Here is a 21,048-nt window from a genome sequence, read left to right on the forward strand (position 1 = left end):
TACTTACTCTTAAATATATTCTACCCAAAATTAAGCTTCATTCACGTAAATTTTAGAATCTGCAATTTACTCAAAAGTAACTTATTGGGCTGAACTATATCATTGGGTCCAATCTCTCGTCCCTTTTTTGACAACAAGAACGAGTGCAAGTGAGACGCTGAATTCAAAATTTAGGGGGTTCTACCTGCAAATTTTGTTACGGAGTTCGTTTACAATTCACATGTACTCAAATAGAAGCAATTAAAACAGGTTCCACTAAAAATACTAACAATACAGGCAATGAAAAAAAAAATCTGGTACATCAAAGTTATGTAGGGTTTTGAACGAGATCGGAGCTCCACCGTAGGAGGGGTAATCCCCCGTCCGGCAGAAATGTCCCGTCAGCCAAAAGAATGTTTAAAGGACCTAAATGTTGTTGTATAGCCCAGCGTCCTTAAGGAAATAAATAACTGTCGCTAAAATGGAAGGTTCGTCGCTCAGTATGTACCTAATGCTGTTAGGAAGTGCGTACTGCTCCCGTAGTTGTTGGTATTGTGGACACAGCTATAGGATGTGTTCCACCGATGCAGTGGTTCTGCAAACGTAGCACATTCTGTGGAACTGCGTCCCACCAAAACTATGTGAGATCCTTGTATGGCCTGTCCTAAGACGAGAAACCACGTTCTGGTCCCGTAGCCAGGCTGTCGGCTTCGCTATTTCCTGGGATACCGCAGTGCCCAGGGATCCAGAAAAACATCGTGTTCGGAGGTGTGGCCTCCACAATACCCTGTATCCAGGGGTGAGTCAGGGTCTCAGATATAAGGGCTTGTATCACGCTGTACGAATCGGATAGCACCAGTATGGGCCGGTCCGAGGGTGTTGTAACAGCAACAAAGATGGCTGCAGCTTCGGCGGAGAAAACCGAGCATTGTGGTGGTAGACTGATACTCATCGGTGCTGAAATCATGGTTTGGGTACCCAACTAACAATGTTCACAATGTAAACGCTTTACTCATTTCATTTATACAGCCTCAAGCTGTAATCAAACGTTATAGGATATGAGGAAACCTTTACTCAACCTCTATACAAGCAAATCTGGCGATCTTAGTCAGCTGATTTTGGTTGTTGGGACAGTTAGGACAAGCTCTTATTGCATATCCATTAACGCTTCTATACAGTTGTTATCCTGCTGTTTAGTTGTGTGTCAACTTGAAATCAAGAACAACATGTGAAAAGGGCATACAAGCTTTTTGTAAACAAACCTTCTTATGCCCTTTTCTCGCCACTCATATGACACCAACGCAAACCCTTAACATTAGCGGGTAGGGGAAGCTTTCCCCTTCCCGATGATGTTGTTGGTTTGCGTGAGCGACCGTCGGTTGGCGAGAAAAGGGCCTACAAAGATTTGTTTACAAAAAGCTTGTATGCCCTTTTCACATGTGGCGCTTGAAATGTGCTTTCCTGGTTATCCAATAATCACTACACAGCTTTCTTTTGAAGCCGGGTTAAATACTGTTTACGATTTTTTTTATGGAGGAATTTATTGAGTTTATTTTGCTGTCAATCAAATTAATCGAAATTAGTTACAACCCGAAAAAAAATAACAACAAAAATACAATAAAAAACAATGTAACAATAAGACGAAAATTATTGTCTTAACAATGATTTATATTGTTACGTCTACAATAAATTTACCTTGATTTATGTTGTACAAAACAGCAAATTTCATGGTAAGTGGAAAATTTACAATAAAAAAGGGGGGTTGTTAAGTATCTTAACAATGAAATTTTCGTGATTTCCCCATATAATGTTTTTTCAATAACATTATATATTATTGTTATTTTACTGTTGGTTGGCGAGTTTATTGATTGAAAAAAATAACAGTGTACTTTAGAGTGTATGTGTTGGCTTGACAGATCTACTTTATCGACTTTAAAAATAAATCAAAAAATAAAACATCGCCCCGGGAAGGGAAGGGGGTGGTATGTCTGTTACGGGTGAGTCCTTTTTTTACTGGTTATGGATTGAGATTCGATCCGGAACTTGTGAGAAATGGAGGCCAACTCCCTTGCACTCGATCTCTCTAGGTCACGTCTCCTTGGTGGTTGAGCGTCGTTGATAAGTCAATGCATTCAACTGGAGAGAATCGCCCATGAAATATGCTTCCACCTGAGAGTTATTTCCTGACATCTTCAAGTGGTGGATTTTTTTTATTATTATTGTATGATTATTGACTGCACGGAAAAGGTCTGCATTAAGCGGGATTTAGATGAGGCAGGAGAGTTGAGTTCAACTCAAACCGATCTGGTCGTAGGCGTTCAATTGACTTGGCAACGAATAGAGCCAAACGAACTGTCAAAGCAAGAGCCATACGAGCAGCGCCTATCTTGATTACATTGGCAGTGTTGCTGACCCTCTCATAGTCTGCATGCTTCAATCAGATTTATTTTTATTGTTCGTGAAGTAACCCACAGTGAAAACACACCAATATTTAATGTAACAACAATTTTTATTGTAATAGAGTTGTTCATTATTGTTCGTGATCGAATCATGTTAACAATAAAATAAATGAAAAGTACAATAAAAATCATTGTAACACCATTTTATTATGTACATTCATTGTACAGCTAGGTAGCAGTTTTGCCGTTTTCGGAAGGGTACAACATTATAACAATCATTTTTATTGTCGACAATTTTTTCGGCTTGAAGACCCATTTCGATTTGAGCGGAACCACACCAGCAGGGCATCTCACCAATCGCCAAGCATGGTTGTCCGCTAGCGACTGCAGTTCCTCACGGACCGCTTGCTGCCAAAGAGCTTCGTCGGCTCGTCCAGCGATCTCCTTGTACGCCTCCGGGATATCGAAGATCGAACGCTCGGCCTCATCTCGTCCAACGGAACCGTCAAATAGTACATCGGAAACGTTATGGGGAACATCTGCAGAATGGGATTGCGCGGCAGTGAAAATTTTTCCAACCAGAAATTCTTTCAACTTACCGGGGAGTCTGCGCTCCCGTTCGCTGCGCCTCGGGGTTTCCATTTCGAGGTTTGAACCACGGTCTAGTTGCGAAGGGAGCGCTCCGGTTTCTTCAACACCGTCGTCTTCAACCTCGCCTTCTTCATCATCAGTCAGGATGTCGTCATGTTGAGCCACCAGCGGCTCATCGGGTTGAACGGACTGTTCAGGGGTTTGCACGTCTTCCTCATCTTGATCCTCGAACTCGTACGGAGCAACAACCAAAGGAGTTTCGTCACGGATCTGGGTGGCAAACGGAAAACTGTTTTCATCGAACTTGACATCTCTGGCTAGGAATAACTGCTTCTTCTCTTTGTTCCACAGGCGGTAGGCGTTCGGCGCATAGCCGATCATCACAGCAGGCTTGCTTTTCGGATCCAGTTTCTTCCTCTGTGCCGTGGACACCCAAGCAAATGCTTTACAGCCGAACACACGTAGTTTACTAACGTCCGGCTTGTGACCAGTCCACATTTCCGCAGGAGTCTTCCAATCAGATACCGCGGTGGTTGGACTTCTGTTCGTCAGGTATACCGCCGCTAGAACCGCTTCATTCCACAGATTCTTCGGAGTTTGGGCTTCAATCAGCATCGCACGCACCTTTTCGACAATTGTCCGATTGAACCGTTCGGACACTCCATTCTGCTGTGGTGTGTACGCTGCGGTTGGCTCGACTTGGATCCCCTTGGAAACGTACCAATCACGCTGGTCATTGGAGCAATACTCGCGCCCTTGGTCGACAGTCAGCTTCGAAATCGAATGTCCCAGAGCGGCACTCGCCATGGCCTCGTACTCTCGAAACTTCTGGAACACCTCGGACTTCTTCTTGATGGGTTATACTACTGCAAAGTGCGTGTAATCATCAATAAAGGTGACGAAGTACCGAGAATCATCCCAAGCCGCTGGTGTAATTGGACCGCACACATCGGAGTGCACTCGTTCTAGAGGTCTTGTAGCACGGACTCTAGTACCCGTGAATGGTTCTCGGCACTGCTTTCCGAGAACACAAACATCACAAAAATCCAATTTATCTGGTTTCTCGGGAATACCTGTTACCATGCCATGCTTCGCGAGTGTCTGCAAACTCTTGCTCCCCAAGTGAGCCAGTCGACGATGCCACAGGTTACCAGTCACAGCTCCACACATGTTGGCCGCCACCGTATCGACACGGAGATCGAGCTCGTAAAAATCGCCCCGCATGGGACATCTCGCAATCAGGTCACGACCTTGCTTCATGATCGCTTCCTTTTTCGTGAATGTGACATCAAGATCCGCTTTTGCCATCTTCTTCACAGATAGCAAGTTCGCTCGAAGATCTGGTACGAAGAGGACGTTCTTCAAGCTGATATAGTTACCTTCCTTGTTGACGCCGTTGATCGTGCCACTGTGCCGGGAAATCAGGGATTGATCATCCTTCGCCACGTTTATGACGACAGGGTGCTTCAGCTTCGTGAGGTCGGCGAAACAGTGCTTCACATTCACAAGGTGGTCCGAGGCTCCGGAATCCAGCTTAAAGGAAACTGCTCCCTCGTCCTTTGTTTGGGAGCATATCCCGGTCATAAAAGCCACCGCCTTACCTCCAGCAGCAGCGTTAGCTTCAGCGCGCCCATCTGTCTTCAACTTCACACGACAGTCCTTGGCCTTGTGCCCCTTTTTCTGGCAACGGTTACACTTTCCGGTGAACTTACCAGGCTTCTGCTTCGATCCTTGGAATGCTGCAGGTTTCTCTTGGCAGGAATCCGCTGCCCGGTCGGTTTTCTTGAGCTCCTCGGCAAGAAGGCGCTCGCGAACAACATCCAGTTTTAGGTTTTCCTCACCTAGATTTTCCAGTGCCGTAACCAACGGATCGAACGACTCGGGAAGGGTAGCAAACAGCTGGGACACAATATCGTTCTCTTCAAGCTTCGCTCCGGCCAGCTTCAGTTGTCGGATCAGCTCTTCGAAGGTTTTCAGGTGATCTTTCACAGACGAACCTTCCATCATTCGTAGCTTCGCAAGTTGCTTCCTGACGAATGTCTGCGACGAGACGGACTTCTTGGCGTAGGCGGATTCAAGGCTCATCCACATCTCCTTGGACGTCTCCTTGTCCCGCACCAAATGCAGCAAATCGTCATGAACAAATGACGTCAGCAGGAACGCCGCCTTACCGTCATCTTCCTGGAACTTCGTGAGCTCGGCCGCTTCCATCGGAGGATCCTTCTTGATGATATCCAACAGCTTCACGGACTTCAGATACTTCTCCACTCGAAATTGCCAATTGTCGAAACCGGTGCCCGAGAACTGCGGGATCCCGTGGACCAAATCCTTGCGTGAGTCGCCCATAACCTCTTGATTGTTAGAAAGAACCGGAACAGCAAAGTTTAAAAGTAGAATGGATTTTATTTAACGACTAGCTTGAGTGGAGTCTTGAACAGGAATGAAAAGTTTTTCACCGTTGTTTATTTAAGAAAACTTAGGTTGCTAGGGGTGACGTTCGGTCTCCAAGGAGGTGATCAGCACACTGCGTTACCGATTTACTCTAACAGAACCAAATGAACTGTCAAAATCAGAGCCAAACGAACATTCCCATTAGAATTCTTCCGATATTTTCTTATTCTTACTAGATTAAATTTGAGAGTATTGCAATCGAACAGAAATTCAATCACCTCTATTTATCGTATGATCCTCAAGTTCAACTAGTTTTTATAATCAATTATAATATTCTAACTCTATTGATTAATTAATCTTAATTGGATAATTAATGGCATTGCGATGCACTCAATTATTATTTTGCACGTACATTGGATATAGCAAGGGTTGCAAGATAATGTAGGTACAAATCCCTGCTGCCGAATTGAATTTTGTTTTCTCCGCCCATCTCTCCCTCTGAGTATTTCTATAGTTTTGAGGAGCCTTAAAAAAGTGTGTAACCGTGTTTTGTTTTCACAACCGGGTAATAATTCTATGTTTTAGTGTTCCAAACGCGCCGCTTCAGTTTGCGATGTTTATAGGATGCGAAACTGACACATTGCTGCCTTGAGCATAAACTATGTAAACAGAAGCATAAAAATGCAGACTCCGATATACAAATTCGACCCGGAAGATTACGACAATGTTTACGAACCGGCCGAGGACAGCTTCCTCCTGTTGGACGCACTGGAGGATGATCTGGAAGCGATCAAGCTACGGCAGCCCTTGATATGCGTCGAAATCGGACCGGGCAGCGGAATCGTAGTTACTGCACTGGCGAGAGCCCTCGGAATCGGTAACAGCCACTGTTTGGGGGTTGATATAAATCCTCATGCCTGTCGGATGACCCAGCGGACCAGTCGGTTGAATTGTTGTCCGGTTGAGGTACTAAATATGGATCTACTGGCAGGATTTAGGGACGGGAGCGTTGATTTGCTGGTGTTTAATCCGCCTTATGTTCCGACATCCGGTGAAGCCGGCCAAGAGCTGGAAGAACAGATTGGGGAATTTAGCGAAGAGAGACACAACTTGGTTAAATCCTGGGCTGGTGGATTGGACGGGATGGTAGTAACTAAGAGGGTTTTGAGGGATTTACAAAGAATTATATCCAAGGATGGCGTGTTTTACCTTCTGTTAGTGAAGGAAAATAAACCGTTGGACGTCATCAGATTGCTGGAGAAGAATGGTTTTACCGGGGAAATTCTTAAAGAGAGGAAAATCAGGGGTGAGCATTTGTTTGTGATAAAAATAAGTAGAAAATAAAATTATTGTTTTATCGATTTTATTGTTTTCATTTTCACTGTAAAGTATTTATTACATTGTAGAAAGATTTTTGTAACGTTGTATATACACTTAACATACAGAAAAATAAAAAAAGCTTTTACACAAGAAAAGAAAATTACTTTTTACCTTTTGGATTTAATACCATTTTCTAAGATAATGATGTAGATTATTTTACATGCTTTCGAATCGTATAGCTTTATATGCAGTTTATGTGGTTTGTTAATTAATTATTCCTTCGAATGTACACATACTTGATTTACTTCCACAAATATACAAATATTATTCGGTTTTGTAACATTGAACAACAACTAATAAAAACATAAATTAGGTAGCGTTAAAATTTGAAATCCGTTTAACTTATTTCGTCAAAATTAAGGTTCTTTATGTTTTAAGACAGAATAAATTAAATATTCGCATCTCCATAGCAACCAGCTTTGATTTGTCTTTTTCACATTCCTATGGATGCTTGGACCTTGAGAGCATGTGATACTACAGTTGGAGCTCATGGCACGTTGTGATGGTTAGTTCACCTCTCGTGGATTTGCTGGAGGAATTTAGCTAAATTGAACTCAAACCGATACGCCATCGTAAATGTATGTTTTTTTATTTTTATTTTTTATAACAAATGATAATAATTTGTCCGTTACTTCGCATGTATCGAGAAGAAATGTTTTGACTGTTTCGAATGGCATTTCCCTGCTACGATAGAGAAGGTATTACATTTATTTTACGGAGATTGGTGTACTTTTTGTTTGTTTGCTGCTGAATTTGGCATAAGCTACTTCCTACTGTGTATAATATTGGTGCGCATGACAACATCGATACTCTATAATATTCAATAGGTTTCACAAACGGAAGGAGACATACAAAGTTCTTTTTTTTTTTTATCAATCTATAAATTGTAAAAATCGGTACTACTAGCTACAATCTCACTTCTAAAATTGTTCCAAAAACTTGCTCCGCGAGCTGCATGTATCTGTATAAAGCAAAAATCAAGTCTTATTCGTGTATCAATCAATCTTCTGGCTTTCGAAAGCTCAATTTACAGTTTTCTTCAATATACTCAGTAAAAAATGAATTGTCCAAAACAATAGTAAAAGGCACAAAATTAGCCTTCACACTATAATAGTCTTAATACGAGCAGCTTTATTATTTCTCAGTTGACTTACACATGTATTCATTTTTCTTTTAATTTTTTTTTTAATGAAAGTTTCCTAGCCAATAAGCAGAACGTCCATAACGGTAGCCGATCGTTGGTTAATCAATCAACTGTGAGTCCTCGAGTGGGATATGAATGGAGGGGGGAATGATGATGAGTATACTGTAATATTTCCTGCGTTACTTCTTCTTTGTGCGTAAATGCTGATTTATGTATTTTTTTTATTATGTATCCCGTCAGTGGTAATACCATTCGGTTATTATAATTTCCTTCTCCATTTGTTTATCGGATTTTCGTCTACTGCTAGTAGTTAGCAATTTGGTGATTATTTACAAGTCACTACACGGTCTTATACCGGAAAAAAAAGTTCGTTTTGTTGCAGATTTTCATTTCGATTTCGTTATACACTTATGATGAAATAGATTCTCATGATTTGTTGTTTGTTTCATATTTGTTCTCGTTTTCTGATTAGTTAAAATTATTTTTTGGTTTCATTAGATTGTAGTTGTATGTTGATGTATGCGTGGATGTTTCTGCCTCAATTCAATACGGTGTATCTAGATCGGAGAAGGTCATATGCTGCGTTTAATCAGGGTTTACTTTTTCCTGTTTGAAAAAAGTAATGAAATCGAGCCTGAACTGACACCGTGGATTCCGTCAATTTGACCGATTCATCTTGCAAATTACCGGGGATTATTTTTAATTTGGATTACCGTATAAAGAGAGAGAGAGAGAAGGATTAGTAATTTCCATTTAATTCAACTACCTTATTTGCTTATCCTTGACAGATACGCGTATTTCGTGTACAATGTGCAGACTTCTTCAATGTCTTGTCGCGTATTAGTACAAGATACTGAAGAAGTCTGCACATTGTAGACGAAATACGCGTATTTGTCAAGGATAAGCAAATAAGGTAGCATTAGCATTAGCATCGAACAAGTTGCACAATATCGTAGATGGTACGAATTCAAAACTATTAAGAGCAAGACGGATATCTATTACTGGACTGATAGTAAGTAGGAAATAATTACTATCTCCCAGATAAAGACATATCGCGCTCCAACAGTTAAGGATTGTCCTGGCCACGTCCTTACAACTGGTAGGGATAGGAAAGGTATGTTAGTCCAACATTTACTTAAATGGAAATTACTAATCCTTCACTCTCTCTCTTTATACAGGTGTTCCACAAAGACACCCACATTAATCAGGATTGAATAACCGGTAATCCTACATATGTGAGTAAAGATTAATCGTTCAAATACGGTTCACGGTATTGCCTAAATATTGGTTTCAAAAAGTAAATGCTATATGTGGATTGGAAAAGACAACCCTGGTTGTAAAGTTAATCGGTTTGGAAAGATACATTTCAGGTAGGAGATTTTAAGGTTAACTGTGTATTTGAGATTGAAAACTGATTATGTATAAAAGGGATCATTCGATACAGATACGGCAGAGAAATTGGTTGTAGAAATATAAATGGTGTTGAGTACTTGGCACCAAGGTTGCAAAGACTCATTTCAGCTAAAATAATGTTTTTCGGAATAATAAAACCAAAAGATGGTATGATGGCATGTTTTACTTGTAACTTACAAGAATAGGTTACAAAGTATGCGTTGGAAACATAAAACCTGTAAATTTTGCTTTCTATGAGTCACAATCAGCGATTTGCTGATCGCTGAGTGAGTGAGTGAGTGAGTGAGTGAGTTTGTGAAAAATCGCTGATTGTGACTCTCATGAAGTGAAATAAACAGGTTTAATATGTCAAACACATTCTTTGCAACCTCTTCTTGTATCCTACCAATTCAAAATTTGATCATGGCATCTAATTATTTCATAATTTAGAAAAACATTGTTTTAGCTGAAATGAGTCTTTGCAACCTTGCTTGGCACTGATGAAGTCTGCAAGTAGTAGACGAAATACGCGTATCTGTCAAAAGATAAGCAATTATAACGGAATTGAAAGGAAATAAACCAACACACTCAAAGCTCTTCATAAAGGGATTCCGTTAAGAGGTTCGACAAATTTAAAAGATAAATAATACCTTTTCTTTTGTAAGTTAACGAGATTGCAAGACTGCTTACTAATAGCTCTATCCATACAATTTGTACCCAACGCACTATGGGCAAAAATGGGTCCAAAATTACCCAAAATTCAATATCTCAACAGCACGCTGAATTCCGGCCATGAAAAACGACTTTTCCGAAGGGAAATCGTCCGGGGAATCGATTGCACGTGGTCTCATAGACCGGAAAGCCTCGTAGGTATGTGTTTTGGACCATTTTACCCCATTTTACCCTACTTTTTGGAGGAAATGTTTTTTCACAGCTCTATTTTTCGTAAAACATAAGCACTTTATGCATGGTTTTAGAATAATATGTCTTTAAACAACAGTTCATGAGATATTAGAAGAATACGGGGTACACTTTATAGGGGAGTAAGGGGTAAAAGTGAACCCACGCTAAATTTATTTTGATTCATAAAAATATTGAACGATGCGATTGTATAAATGACCCCAAAGGTTGCCTGCAATAATAAGATTTTTTTTTTCGAAATTTTAAGGTTAATTGGGATTAAATAAGTTTTAATTTACTGCTATCTGTTTTAAAAGAGTTTTCACTTTTTTTCTGTATACAGCAAAACGATATAGTGGTTCTAAGAATTTTGTAAAAATTGGTAGTTTTGTTCCTTATCGCAACATATTAGACCCGATTTTTTTTATTTTGTCAAATACACTATTTATATATTAGGCGGTCAAAAAAATTTTTTTTTTCCATTTTTTTTTCAAAAAATTATAATTTTTGAACTGTTTGGCCGATGACGGAACTCAAAATACCAAATGAAAGTTAATTAAAAGTATTTTTCAGAAAAAAAAAATTCTGATATTAAAAAAAAATGGATTTTGTATTAAAAAACATTGATTGCATTTTCACTTTTACCCCTTACTACCCTATAAAGTGTACCCCGTATTCTCCTAATATCTCATGAACTGTTGTTTAAAGACATAGTATTCTAAAACCATGCAAAAAGTGCTTGAGTTTTACGAAAAATAGAGCTGTGAAAAAACATTTCCTCTAAAAAGTAAGGGGAAAATGGGGTAAAATGGTCCAAAACACATACCCAAAAGACTCTCCGGTCTATGTGACCACGTGCAACGATTTCCCAGACGATTTCCCTTCGGAAAAGTCGTTTTTCATGGCCGGAATTCAGCGTGCTGTTGAGATATTGAATTTTGGGTAATTTTGGACCCATTTTTGCCCATAGTGCAACGCTAGGTAATGTGGTGTTTACATATACGCTGGTTCACTAACGCTAGTGTACTAGAACTGTACACTGAACCAATAAGGAACGTAAATTTCACCTGAAAATTCAGGTAACTTCTCAAAAATAGCAATCCAATAAAAAGCACCTAATGCATATGAAATTCAATGACATGGTAATAAATTCCATTAGATTGACTGGTCGAAGTCAAGTGTCATAACTGGTGAATGTTAAGTGAAATTCACGTAAATTGTACGTGATCTCTTGGTGTGAAAATTATCGTTGCATATTTGTTAGTTCAAAATGACGACAGAAAGAAGTGTGAGTTCGTTGTTGTTGTTAGGTGATTTGGGATTACCAGACGGTCTTTTTGAAGTTTTTGAGCGTAAGTGTAATTAATTTATAATTGAATATTCTATAATTCATTGTACTATGAATTGTAGAGTGTGGAATCGGATTATTTGAGCTCCTCACAAGCTCATACAAAGACCTACAGGAGTGCTTACAACAAGCGGACGTAAATTGGAATTATGATGTCCTCTTCTAGCTTATCATTTCCTGGCGAAACAGAAATGTAAGTGTCTAAATTTTATGATTTTACAATAAACCCATTGCAAATTTCCGTTTTTTATACAGAAAGCAGCGATTATAAGTGCCTTGGTCAGCAACGGAGGCACATAGAGCAACAATAATATCACCCAAAATTCCAAGCCTTGAGAGTATTCCCGGAAGTGAATCTCTTTGTGACACCCTAGAAGTCGTTCCCGGAGCTGAACATCGTACACCGTATTAACGGTCTTTATATGTATAGAATTAAGAATAGGTTTGATACAGATTAAGAACTAAGAAATAAACTAAGAATGAAGCAAAAATCCAACTAATGAAGTTAACTTTTATTCAAATCTACGTGAATTGTTCTTTTATGGCTTGCCTTTGGTCAAAAAGAACATTTAACTAGAATGCATTGAGGCCTGTTCTGTGCCGCGAGTGAGGTGAGGTAACAATAGTCACCTCATGTGAGGTGGCTCTCCGAGTACATCAACTTAAGAATCACCTCACATAAACTGACTTCACTAGTGACAGCGAGTCACCTCACCTCACTCGCGGCGCAGAATGGGCCTGATTATTATTTAAGATACATTTAATAAAGAAATTAACCAAAGAAATCTACCATAAATTCACATAAACATTACTGCAAAATCCAGTGAAATGTACTAGAAAATCACGTAACTTTTAAGTGAAGCCAATTTGACGTCCATCGGTACGTCCAATAAAATTTACGTGAAAATCACTTGATTTTCATATGACACATTTGAAAAAAAAAATATTCCAAAACACGTAATATTCACCTGAAAAGTTCGATGGAAAATATCTACGTACCTTTTCAGGTGAATATTACGTGAATTTTATTTGCAGTGTACTAAAAGGTAACCAGCATAATGTAAACAGGACGTCAGCATCTACCAGCATGAACTTTCAGGAACAACTGAAATTCGCGCTGGTTGGTTGAGCTGGTGGAGCTAGTTAACTAGCCTTAGTGTAAAGGACGAGGCAAAGAAAGAGTAAAAAAAAACCTTCAGTAACCCACGAACAGGCGACTCACTCCGCTTGCCTTCGTTCACATCGACGACTTCAAATCTAGACTAACATTTGAAAATGGCGTAATTCCAAAATGACCGTATTGAGAAAATCGCGTCCGAATTTTGATGACCTAAAAATTAATCCTATTTCACGACTTTCAATTTTCTGGATGATTTTATAAGCTTGACATATAGTTAATAGTGTAATCTATCATCATGCATCACTAAAAACTCAAAAAAAGTTTTCTTTGTCGAGAAATTGAGAAGAAAACATCATACGCCCTGATAAATTCTTACATCTAGACTAACATTTGAAAGGGGCGGAAGAGCCAAAATGTAAACAAACCTAATTTTCCCACATACAGAGAGAACAGTTCACACACTACTCGATAAACACGAAAAAGAAGAAGAAAATATCACTTCAAATCATCAAAAACGCTTCTTCTTACATGGCGTATTTCCAACTTTCAATTTTATGATGCATCTGGTTGTTACGCCTTGCACCAGTAGTATCTAGACACGCCCGATTCATTTGAAATGTATCCGATTGATATTTCCCGTGTAAACAACCAACACAAAGAAGACCAAAAAAAAATGTCCGGGCGTAATCACCAGTGTTGGCAGTTCAAAGGGTGGAAGATCCGGAGGGTAACAACATGCCTAGACTAACATTTGAAAAGGGCGTAACATATCGAGAAAATCGCTTCCGAATTTTGATGACCTAAAAATTAATCCTATTTCACGACTTTCCATTTTCTGGATGATTTTATAAGCTTGACAAATAGTTAATAGTGTAATCTATCATCATGCATCACTCGAGGGGCGATTCACTTGTGTATTTTCGATTCAGGCCAACGCATTGATGAACGTATTGAAGTATTTTTTATCGAATGAACGTGTATTTTGTGTAATAATGTATTTTTTGTATTTTTTGAATATATGTATTTTTTTGTGTATTATAAAAATAAAAGTGTATTTTTATGCATTAATGTATTGGAAATCAGTTATAAGTGTATTCTGCCATTTCAGTGTTTATGTTTACCACTCGAACCGAGGATCAAACGGATCAAACTCACAATGTTGACGTTTTGTTTGACAAATGCACAACACACGCTAACTTTAAAATACCCACTGATGAGTAGAATTTCACCCATTTTAAAGAAAAGAGGCACTGTTCATTAACTATGTAGACAGTTTTTTTTAGGTTTCTCCGCCCCCAAACCCTGCGTAGACAATTGTCCAGACAAAATTTTTAAAATTTGTATGGGCCGCGGATAATTGCCATACCCCCCCCCCCCTAAATTGTCTACGTAGTTTATGAACAGCCCCTTACCTCGCTCATTACGCATTAATAAGCATCTGTTACGCATTAATGAATAATCGTTACTTATTTGTGGCTCACAACTACTCAAAATGTTTTTTTTTATTTAATAAATGATTTAAGGCACTTTTCTTAAAAATGGGCGAAATTCTACTCATTAATGCATTGTTTTGTGATTCGAGCTCGGATTAAAATACAAAATAATAAATTTACGCATTTTGTTCGAATTCAGCATTTTGATTGTACATATTTTCGATTCTTTCGCCCAAATGACGAATTATCGTGTATTTTTATTATTCGTCGAATATTTTTGTATTTTTTTTCCGAATTTTGTATTTTTTTGCATTTTGTTTAGTAATGACGAGTAATGATGAATTTTTGTGTATTTTTTTAATAAACGTATTTTCGATTCATTCTTGAGGGCAGTGAATTGCCCCTCGGCATCACTAAAATCTCCATACACCGTGATAATTTCTTACATATTGTTAACCCCCGGATCTTCCATTCTTTGAACTGCCAACACTGGTGTTACGCCGTGGAAATACACCCTCGGGATTTTTTGTTTTTTGTTCGCAAATTTTGTGAGAGTGGAATTACGCGCGGACATTTTTTTTTTGGTCTTCTTTTTGTTCGTTGTTTACACGTGAAATATCAATCGGATGCATTTCAAATGAATCGGGCGTGTCTAGATACTACAGAATCAGTACGTTTGGTATATTAAAACAATATAATTCGTAGTTCTGGTGCAAGGCGTAACAACCAGACAGGCTTGATGGAGCCTCACTCACGAATTTGAAATGAGCCGAGCGTAGCATTTTTCATGCCTGCTGGCAAATCGATGAATTCTAAAAAAAAACTGGATGACTGGATTGGTAAACAAACTGGAAGAATCCAGTTTAAACCGGCATCACTGTTTTGTACATTTATCTGTACATTGTTTTCCGTGCTGAGCACCAATGCTACTGACACAGGGAGGCAGCTGGTGGAGTCCATCTCATAGCGCATTCCTGTATCCAGATCCTGGTAGCTCTACATTTCACGCAGGAGCTATTAGCTTTCCCGACAACTACAGCGCAGCAACGTTTTCTCAAATTAACCATGTAGTTAACGAAAATGGTCGTAGATTGGACACAGACAAACAGATGTAACTCTTTGAAAAAGTTTTTCTTGAAAACATAGTATCTCAAAACAAAGGACCTCAGTAACGACATCTCACGGGCTTCTCGTGGAAAACAAGCTTGCTCGCTAACTTGCCAACAATGTTGCATAAAAGTTCTATAGAATGTATAGAAACGTCAAAGTGATCCGATGTCAGCGTTGCGGCGAGTAGTTCGCGGAACTGATAATATTCAAATCAACCCTTAAACACCGACGAACCGACGTGACAGCTCATAGAAGCCACATTCAAATTCTTGCCCAAGACGCCATATTTAAAATACGTTAAACACTACCGCCATCTACTCATCCGATCGCGTCATATCGTAAGCAAGGACACGTACACACGTAAAGTTTATATTGACTTGGTTTGCGTCTCACCTCGTTTGACAGATCTGATCGCCCGTTTGATAGATTGAACCGCTCATTTGACAAATCGAATAGCGGACAAATGAAATGCTCCAGTGGCATGTCGGTTCGTCGGTGCCTTAAATGCGTGAACGAAGATACACAATGAAGTGTTACGTCTGTTTGTCTGTGGTTTGGACCTCTGCTTCGTGAGCACACAGGACAGGGCTCCATTAATTTCTTCGGCTCCTTGTGCACTAACTAAGCTAGTTCCACATCACCCTCCTCTAATTGTCACTGTTGAGGACAAACTCGTGCGTGATTTCGACGATTTCATATGACTTCCGTAAAGCTGATCACCGTAGCATCATAAATGTATGGGAGAACATCCTTGATCCAGATGACATTGAGGCTGCAGCGCAAACCTTTTCACATGTCTTGGCATATGTCATTGGCAGGCACGCCCCGAAAAGAACTCACCACAAAGTATCTCACCTTCCCTGCCAGACGAGAGAGCTACGCAGGTTGAAGCCAATCAAGAGAACAGCATTGAAAAGATTTACGAAGTATCGCACGCTTCCTCTGAAACTACATTATGTGAGGTTGAATCACATGTACCAGCGAATCAGTGGTGAATGCTTTTCAAGTTTCCAACGAGGCATCCAGCGCAAAGTTAAGCAACACCCGAAATCCTTTTGGAACTACTTGAACGAGCAACGCAGGGAATCCGGCCTCCCATCGTCTATAGAATTCAACGGAGAAGTTGCTGCCACCGTTCAGATACTGACGACCATAATAACCTGGCTGTCAAGAACGTTCCAGTAAATGATCAAACGCTGGGTGCAATTGATGTGATGATTTCTAAGGCCGCGACTCTGCTCAAGTCATCCTGCAATCCTGGACCTAATGGAGTTCCATCTGTATTTTTGAAGAGACAAATTGCTAGCTTGTTAATTCCGCTTCATCGCCTGTTCCGCATGTCTCTCTCAAGTGGCACATTTCCATCCTGCTGGAAATTTGCGCACATGTTTCCCGTTCAGCTGTTACATCGTTAAGTGCCGTTTCGAAGCGATTCGAGCTAGTGATTATGGAACCGTTGCTGTCCCATTGTAAGCAGTATTTGAGTGCTGATCAACATAGGTTTACTGTCGGCCGCTCTACAACCGCCAATCTGCTGTGTCTCACATCGTATATAACCGAAAGCATGTCGGATCGGGTTCAAACGGACGTTATTTTTTTCAGACCTATCCGCAGCATTCGACAAGTTATACCATGCTATTGCGATTGCTAAACTCGGCAGGCTCGGTAATCTTCTGAGTTGGTTCGGTTGCCAACTAAAGGTTGCCATAGGATATTGCAGATCAGTTAGCTTCTTCGCCACCGTTGATTTTTATAATCGGACCGTTGATTTTTATAGTATACTTCAACGACGTGCATCTGGTCATCGAAGCTCCTCGGTTATCATATGCAGATGACCTCAAAATCTTCCTACGAATCCACTCCATTGCTGACTGTCACTTTCTTCAACGTTAGCTGAATGTATTCGCTAGTTGGTGCAGTTTAAACAGAATGGTAGTGAACCAGGCCAAATGCTCCGCTATTACGTTCTCACGAAAACAACAACCGATAATATTTAGCTATGACCTGCTTGGCTCGGCAATGGATTCGCAGCATTCATTCAAGCAACACATTGCATATGTTGTCGATAAGGCGTCAAGAACTTTAGGGTTCATGTTTAGGATAGCTAAAAACTTCACCGATATCTACTGTCTATAATATCTCTATTGTTCACTTGTTCGATCGACGCTTGATCAATACAATACCAGCGGTTTGGAACTCAAACTACAACAACAGTGCCGAGAGAATTGAATCTGTTCAACGCCGCTTTCTTCATTTTACGTTGCGTAGATTGCCTTGGTCCGACCTAGAACTTCTCCGGACTAGAAGAGACACAAGCAGAGCCCTAACCGTGGCCGATATACTGCTAAAGGGTGTCCACGATGAAATTGCCACACTATGAAATTGCTCTAACTTTTTAACCGTTGGGTAGAATTTAATGAAAATTTGGGTGGATTTAGTTCATACTGCATTATTTACATCCTGCAAGTTTTAAAGTCCTGTGATCAAAACTCGCGGAAATGGAGTCGAAAGAACAGCTCGTGCGTGATAAAATCTTGCGCATTCATCACGAGAACAAGGATCTCTCGCATCGTTCCATCGCTAAAACGTTGGGAATCGCGAATTCCACAGTGTCGCGAGTGATTAAGCGGTTCGAGGAACGGTTGACCACCGATCGGAAGCCCAGAAGTGAAGGAAAAAGTATTCCGTACAACACCAAAAATCACAACCGCGTAGTTGGGGCCTTCAACCGAAATCCGAACGCCTCCGTTAGGGATGTGGCTAAGAAGCTGCACCTAAGCCGAAGTTTTGTCCAGAAGGTCAAAACTAAGGCTGGGCTTCGAACGTTCAAGGTACAAAAGGCCCCTAATCGCGACGAGAAGCAGAACAAGTCCGCCAAAACCCGTGCCAGGAAGTTGTACCTCAACATGCTGACGAAAGTTGAATGCTGCATCATGGACGACGAAACATATGTGAAGGCCGACTTCAAACAGATCCCCGGCAACCTGTTTTTCACGGCCAAGGATAAGTTCAGCGTTCCGGAGCATGTCCGCAATCAGAAGATGTCCAAATTTGCGAAGAAATTCCTGGTTTGGCAAGCCATCTGCACGTACGGGAAGCGGAGTGCACCTTTCGTGACCCAGGACACGATGAACGGACAGGTGTACATAAAAGAGTGCCTCCAGAAGCGGCTGCTTCCTCTCCTGAAGGCCCACAACGTCCCAACAATCTTCTTGCCGGATTTGGCCTCATGCCACTACTCCAAGGACGTGCTGAAGGGGTATGCGGACAATAAGGTCAATTTCGTGCCGAAAATGTTCAACCCTCCCAACACTCCGGAGCTCCGCCCCATCGAGAAGTACTGGGCGATTATGAAGCAGCACCTTCTTAAACGACCTAAGGTAGTGAAGACAGTCGAGGAACTGAAGAAAGTATGGGTTTACATGCAAAAAACGGTTGATTCACAGGTTGTGCAATCTTATGGCCGGGGTTAAGGCCAAGGTGCGGGCATTTGCGTATGGACTGTAAATAAAATACGAGTAAAATGGTAAAATGAAGTTTAATAGTTATTTCTCAATCCCTGAAAATTTGATGGCAATCGGATGAAAACTCGAATTTTGCGAATCAATTTTGTGTGTGGCAATTTCATCGTGGACACCCTTTAGGAAGGACATATTGCGAGGCTATCCTGAGGCAAATTGACCTGAATGTTCAACCCCGACCGCTTCGTAATAACCTTAGGCTAAGACTGATTCTACGTCGCACAAATGATGGAGCTTCCCTAGCAGCACACTTGTCACTTAATAGTAGTTGTTACTTGTATGCACCTTATTTCAGTCACAATCAAGTTGCAGCAACCTATTTTGATGGATCTGTGTTGCTTGGGTTACGGTGCGGTTTGGGGTTTCGTCGGCAGGAGTAACTGACTATAATATATATGTTCTTTTAATGTTTTTTTTTATGTTATGACCATGCTTGAATGCATTGTTTTACTATAGTTGATAAGGTTAACATCAATGGGGCTTCATTCAGTCTGTTGATGTAAAACAACAATAAACAAGAATAAACGGCTGCGGGAGGTAAAGTGCTCTTTCCCAATGGAAACCTTGCCAAATTGATTACTAAGCATTACGATTCATGAAACGTGTCACGCATCACAACCCTCCTCCGTTGAAGTGCTTTGAATACGAAAGTAACATAATGCTGGTTGGATCAATCAAAATGTTCAGATTGACAATTCGCATTTCGAGAGTAACAAGCAATAATCGCAGTCGAGGTGAAACACCTTGCTAGGTTCTGCCTCACGGCATGGATGCCACGTCGTTGGAATCAATGCTCAGTAATCCAGATAAAATAAAGTGATAACTAAATAATAACCATCTGCACATTCCTTACAAAAATCCGAAAATAACTCGTTTTTCCAGGATCTTGTGATGATCAAGATCATCATTTGGTCCAACCAAATTTAAAATCAACTCAATTCAGACCTCCTCATAGGCAAACATCTACTTTAACGATATTGTTCGTCAGCATAATTAACTGGATTCGATGAGAACGATCGTGTAATTTGATCCTTTATCATCGATGTAAGCGATTGACTCGGAGTGTCCAAAAATTTCAAGACCGGGACGCTCCGAGTCGATATACTTGCAGAATGAGAACGTTCGAGTTGGTGCAATTTTAATTTGTATGCTACATTAATTTGTCACTCCAGACGTCTATCTTTTTTGTTGTAATTGAAACATTGTTTCGCAATAAATCGATTCATTCTAACTCCAGATTTTGAGTAGATTTCTGTTGCTCCTAGTAACAGATAACACCGTAATCTTGCTAGGACACAAACTATCCAAAGAAAGTCAAGATCACTAGCGAAGTTGTCCACATGTCTAAATTAATGCATCCATCAGTTAAAAATTCCGCACGATTCATGAATTATAGAAAAGTGAGTCTTCAATACTATAAACGTTACAAAAGCGCCCAAGTAACATTACAAGTTTTATCAAGGTTTTACAGCATTTGTCTACGACGCATTTGTAAAACCTAAACTGTTGCTTGGGTGATGTGTTCATTATATCAAAAATTAAATGGAATAAATTACTCTGGTGAGTTATCAAAAAATAACAATACAACATGATAAAGAATTTCATTGAAATGCCTTTCCGGATGACCCGAATGGTATCACAACCCGAGCAAAGTCGGTTAACAAAATGAAAGCAAATCGATATTAAAGTTTGCAGTTCCTATCATAATGAAAACTCATTTTGATTTCAATTGTCGCGACAGAAGTCTGATATCATATTGTGCTATCATTATGCAGTCAAGACTTTTTAACTCAAAGCAACTTAACTTGAAGTTCTGCTGTTAATTTCTTGTTTAAAACTTGATTTTAGTTCATCTGTCCTTGAACTAACGATTATTGTTTATTTGTTTTGTTTAACACATTTTAGGTCATTCGTGACTAGCCCGAGGTGACATTTGAGCTCAAATCTTTCAGCGTGAGCAGCATGGATGCTAACCATTTACGACAGGCCCGTATTCAGTCAAACATTATGAATGCAAAATCAGTAATCAAATTGATTTCATTGAAAGCAGAATTAGTTTTCCGTTTGATTCAACAGTGTAAAATTTTGCTCTCATTTTTGCTGTGCTAACCGTTAAGTCAACCAAAATGAGATCAAATGGAGTATTCAAATTAAGTTACATCATAACAGCAAATTCTGATTTCAATTTGATCTCTAACTTTGCTCGGGAAACGTGTTAGATCCGAGAACACCGCAAAATCTGCTTCGACTAATATGCCTGCGAATATTGTTTCGCTGCTTGGAAAAAAGCACAGTATCTAAGAAAACCTCAATAATAATGTAGCCTAGTTCGTCTGGTTC

At 40.0% G+C, this 21,048-nt stretch overlaps 1 protein-coding gene and 1 long non-coding RNA gene across 2 annotated transcripts; one reads left to right on the forward strand and one right to left on the reverse strand.

The window, feature by feature from the left end:
* Nucleotides 1-6,022: 6,022 nt before the first annotated feature.
* Nucleotides 6,023-9,375, forward strand: HemK2 (HemK methyltransferase 2). Its single transcript, XM_065222356.1, has one exon. The coding sequence runs from the start codon at nt 6,042-6,044 to the stop codon at nt 6,702-6,704; it is 663 nt and encodes a 220-aa protein (XP_065078428.1). The 5' UTR covers nt 6,023-6,041; the 3' UTR covers nt 6,705-9,375.
* Nucleotides 9,376-14,524: 5,149 nt separating this feature from the next.
* On the reverse strand, nt 14,525-21,048 carry LOC135701539 (uncharacterized). The gene is made up of 3 exons (XR_010517625.1): nt 19,057-21,048; nt 18,825-18,947; nt 14,525-17,528 (listed from the first exon to the last, which is right to left on the reverse strand). It is a non-coding gene; the product is annotated as an uncharacterized LOC135701539 (long non-coding RNA).

Source organism: Ochlerotatus camptorhynchus, unplaced genomic scaffold (genome assembly GCF_037179485.1).
Source record: "Ochlerotatus camptorhynchus isolate MF236.1 unplaced genomic scaffold, CSIRO-AGI_Acam_v1.1 ptg000167l, whole genome shotgun sequence".
Lineage (NCBI taxonomy): Eukaryota > Metazoa > Arthropoda > Insecta > Diptera > Culicidae > Ochlerotatus > Ochlerotatus camptorhynchus.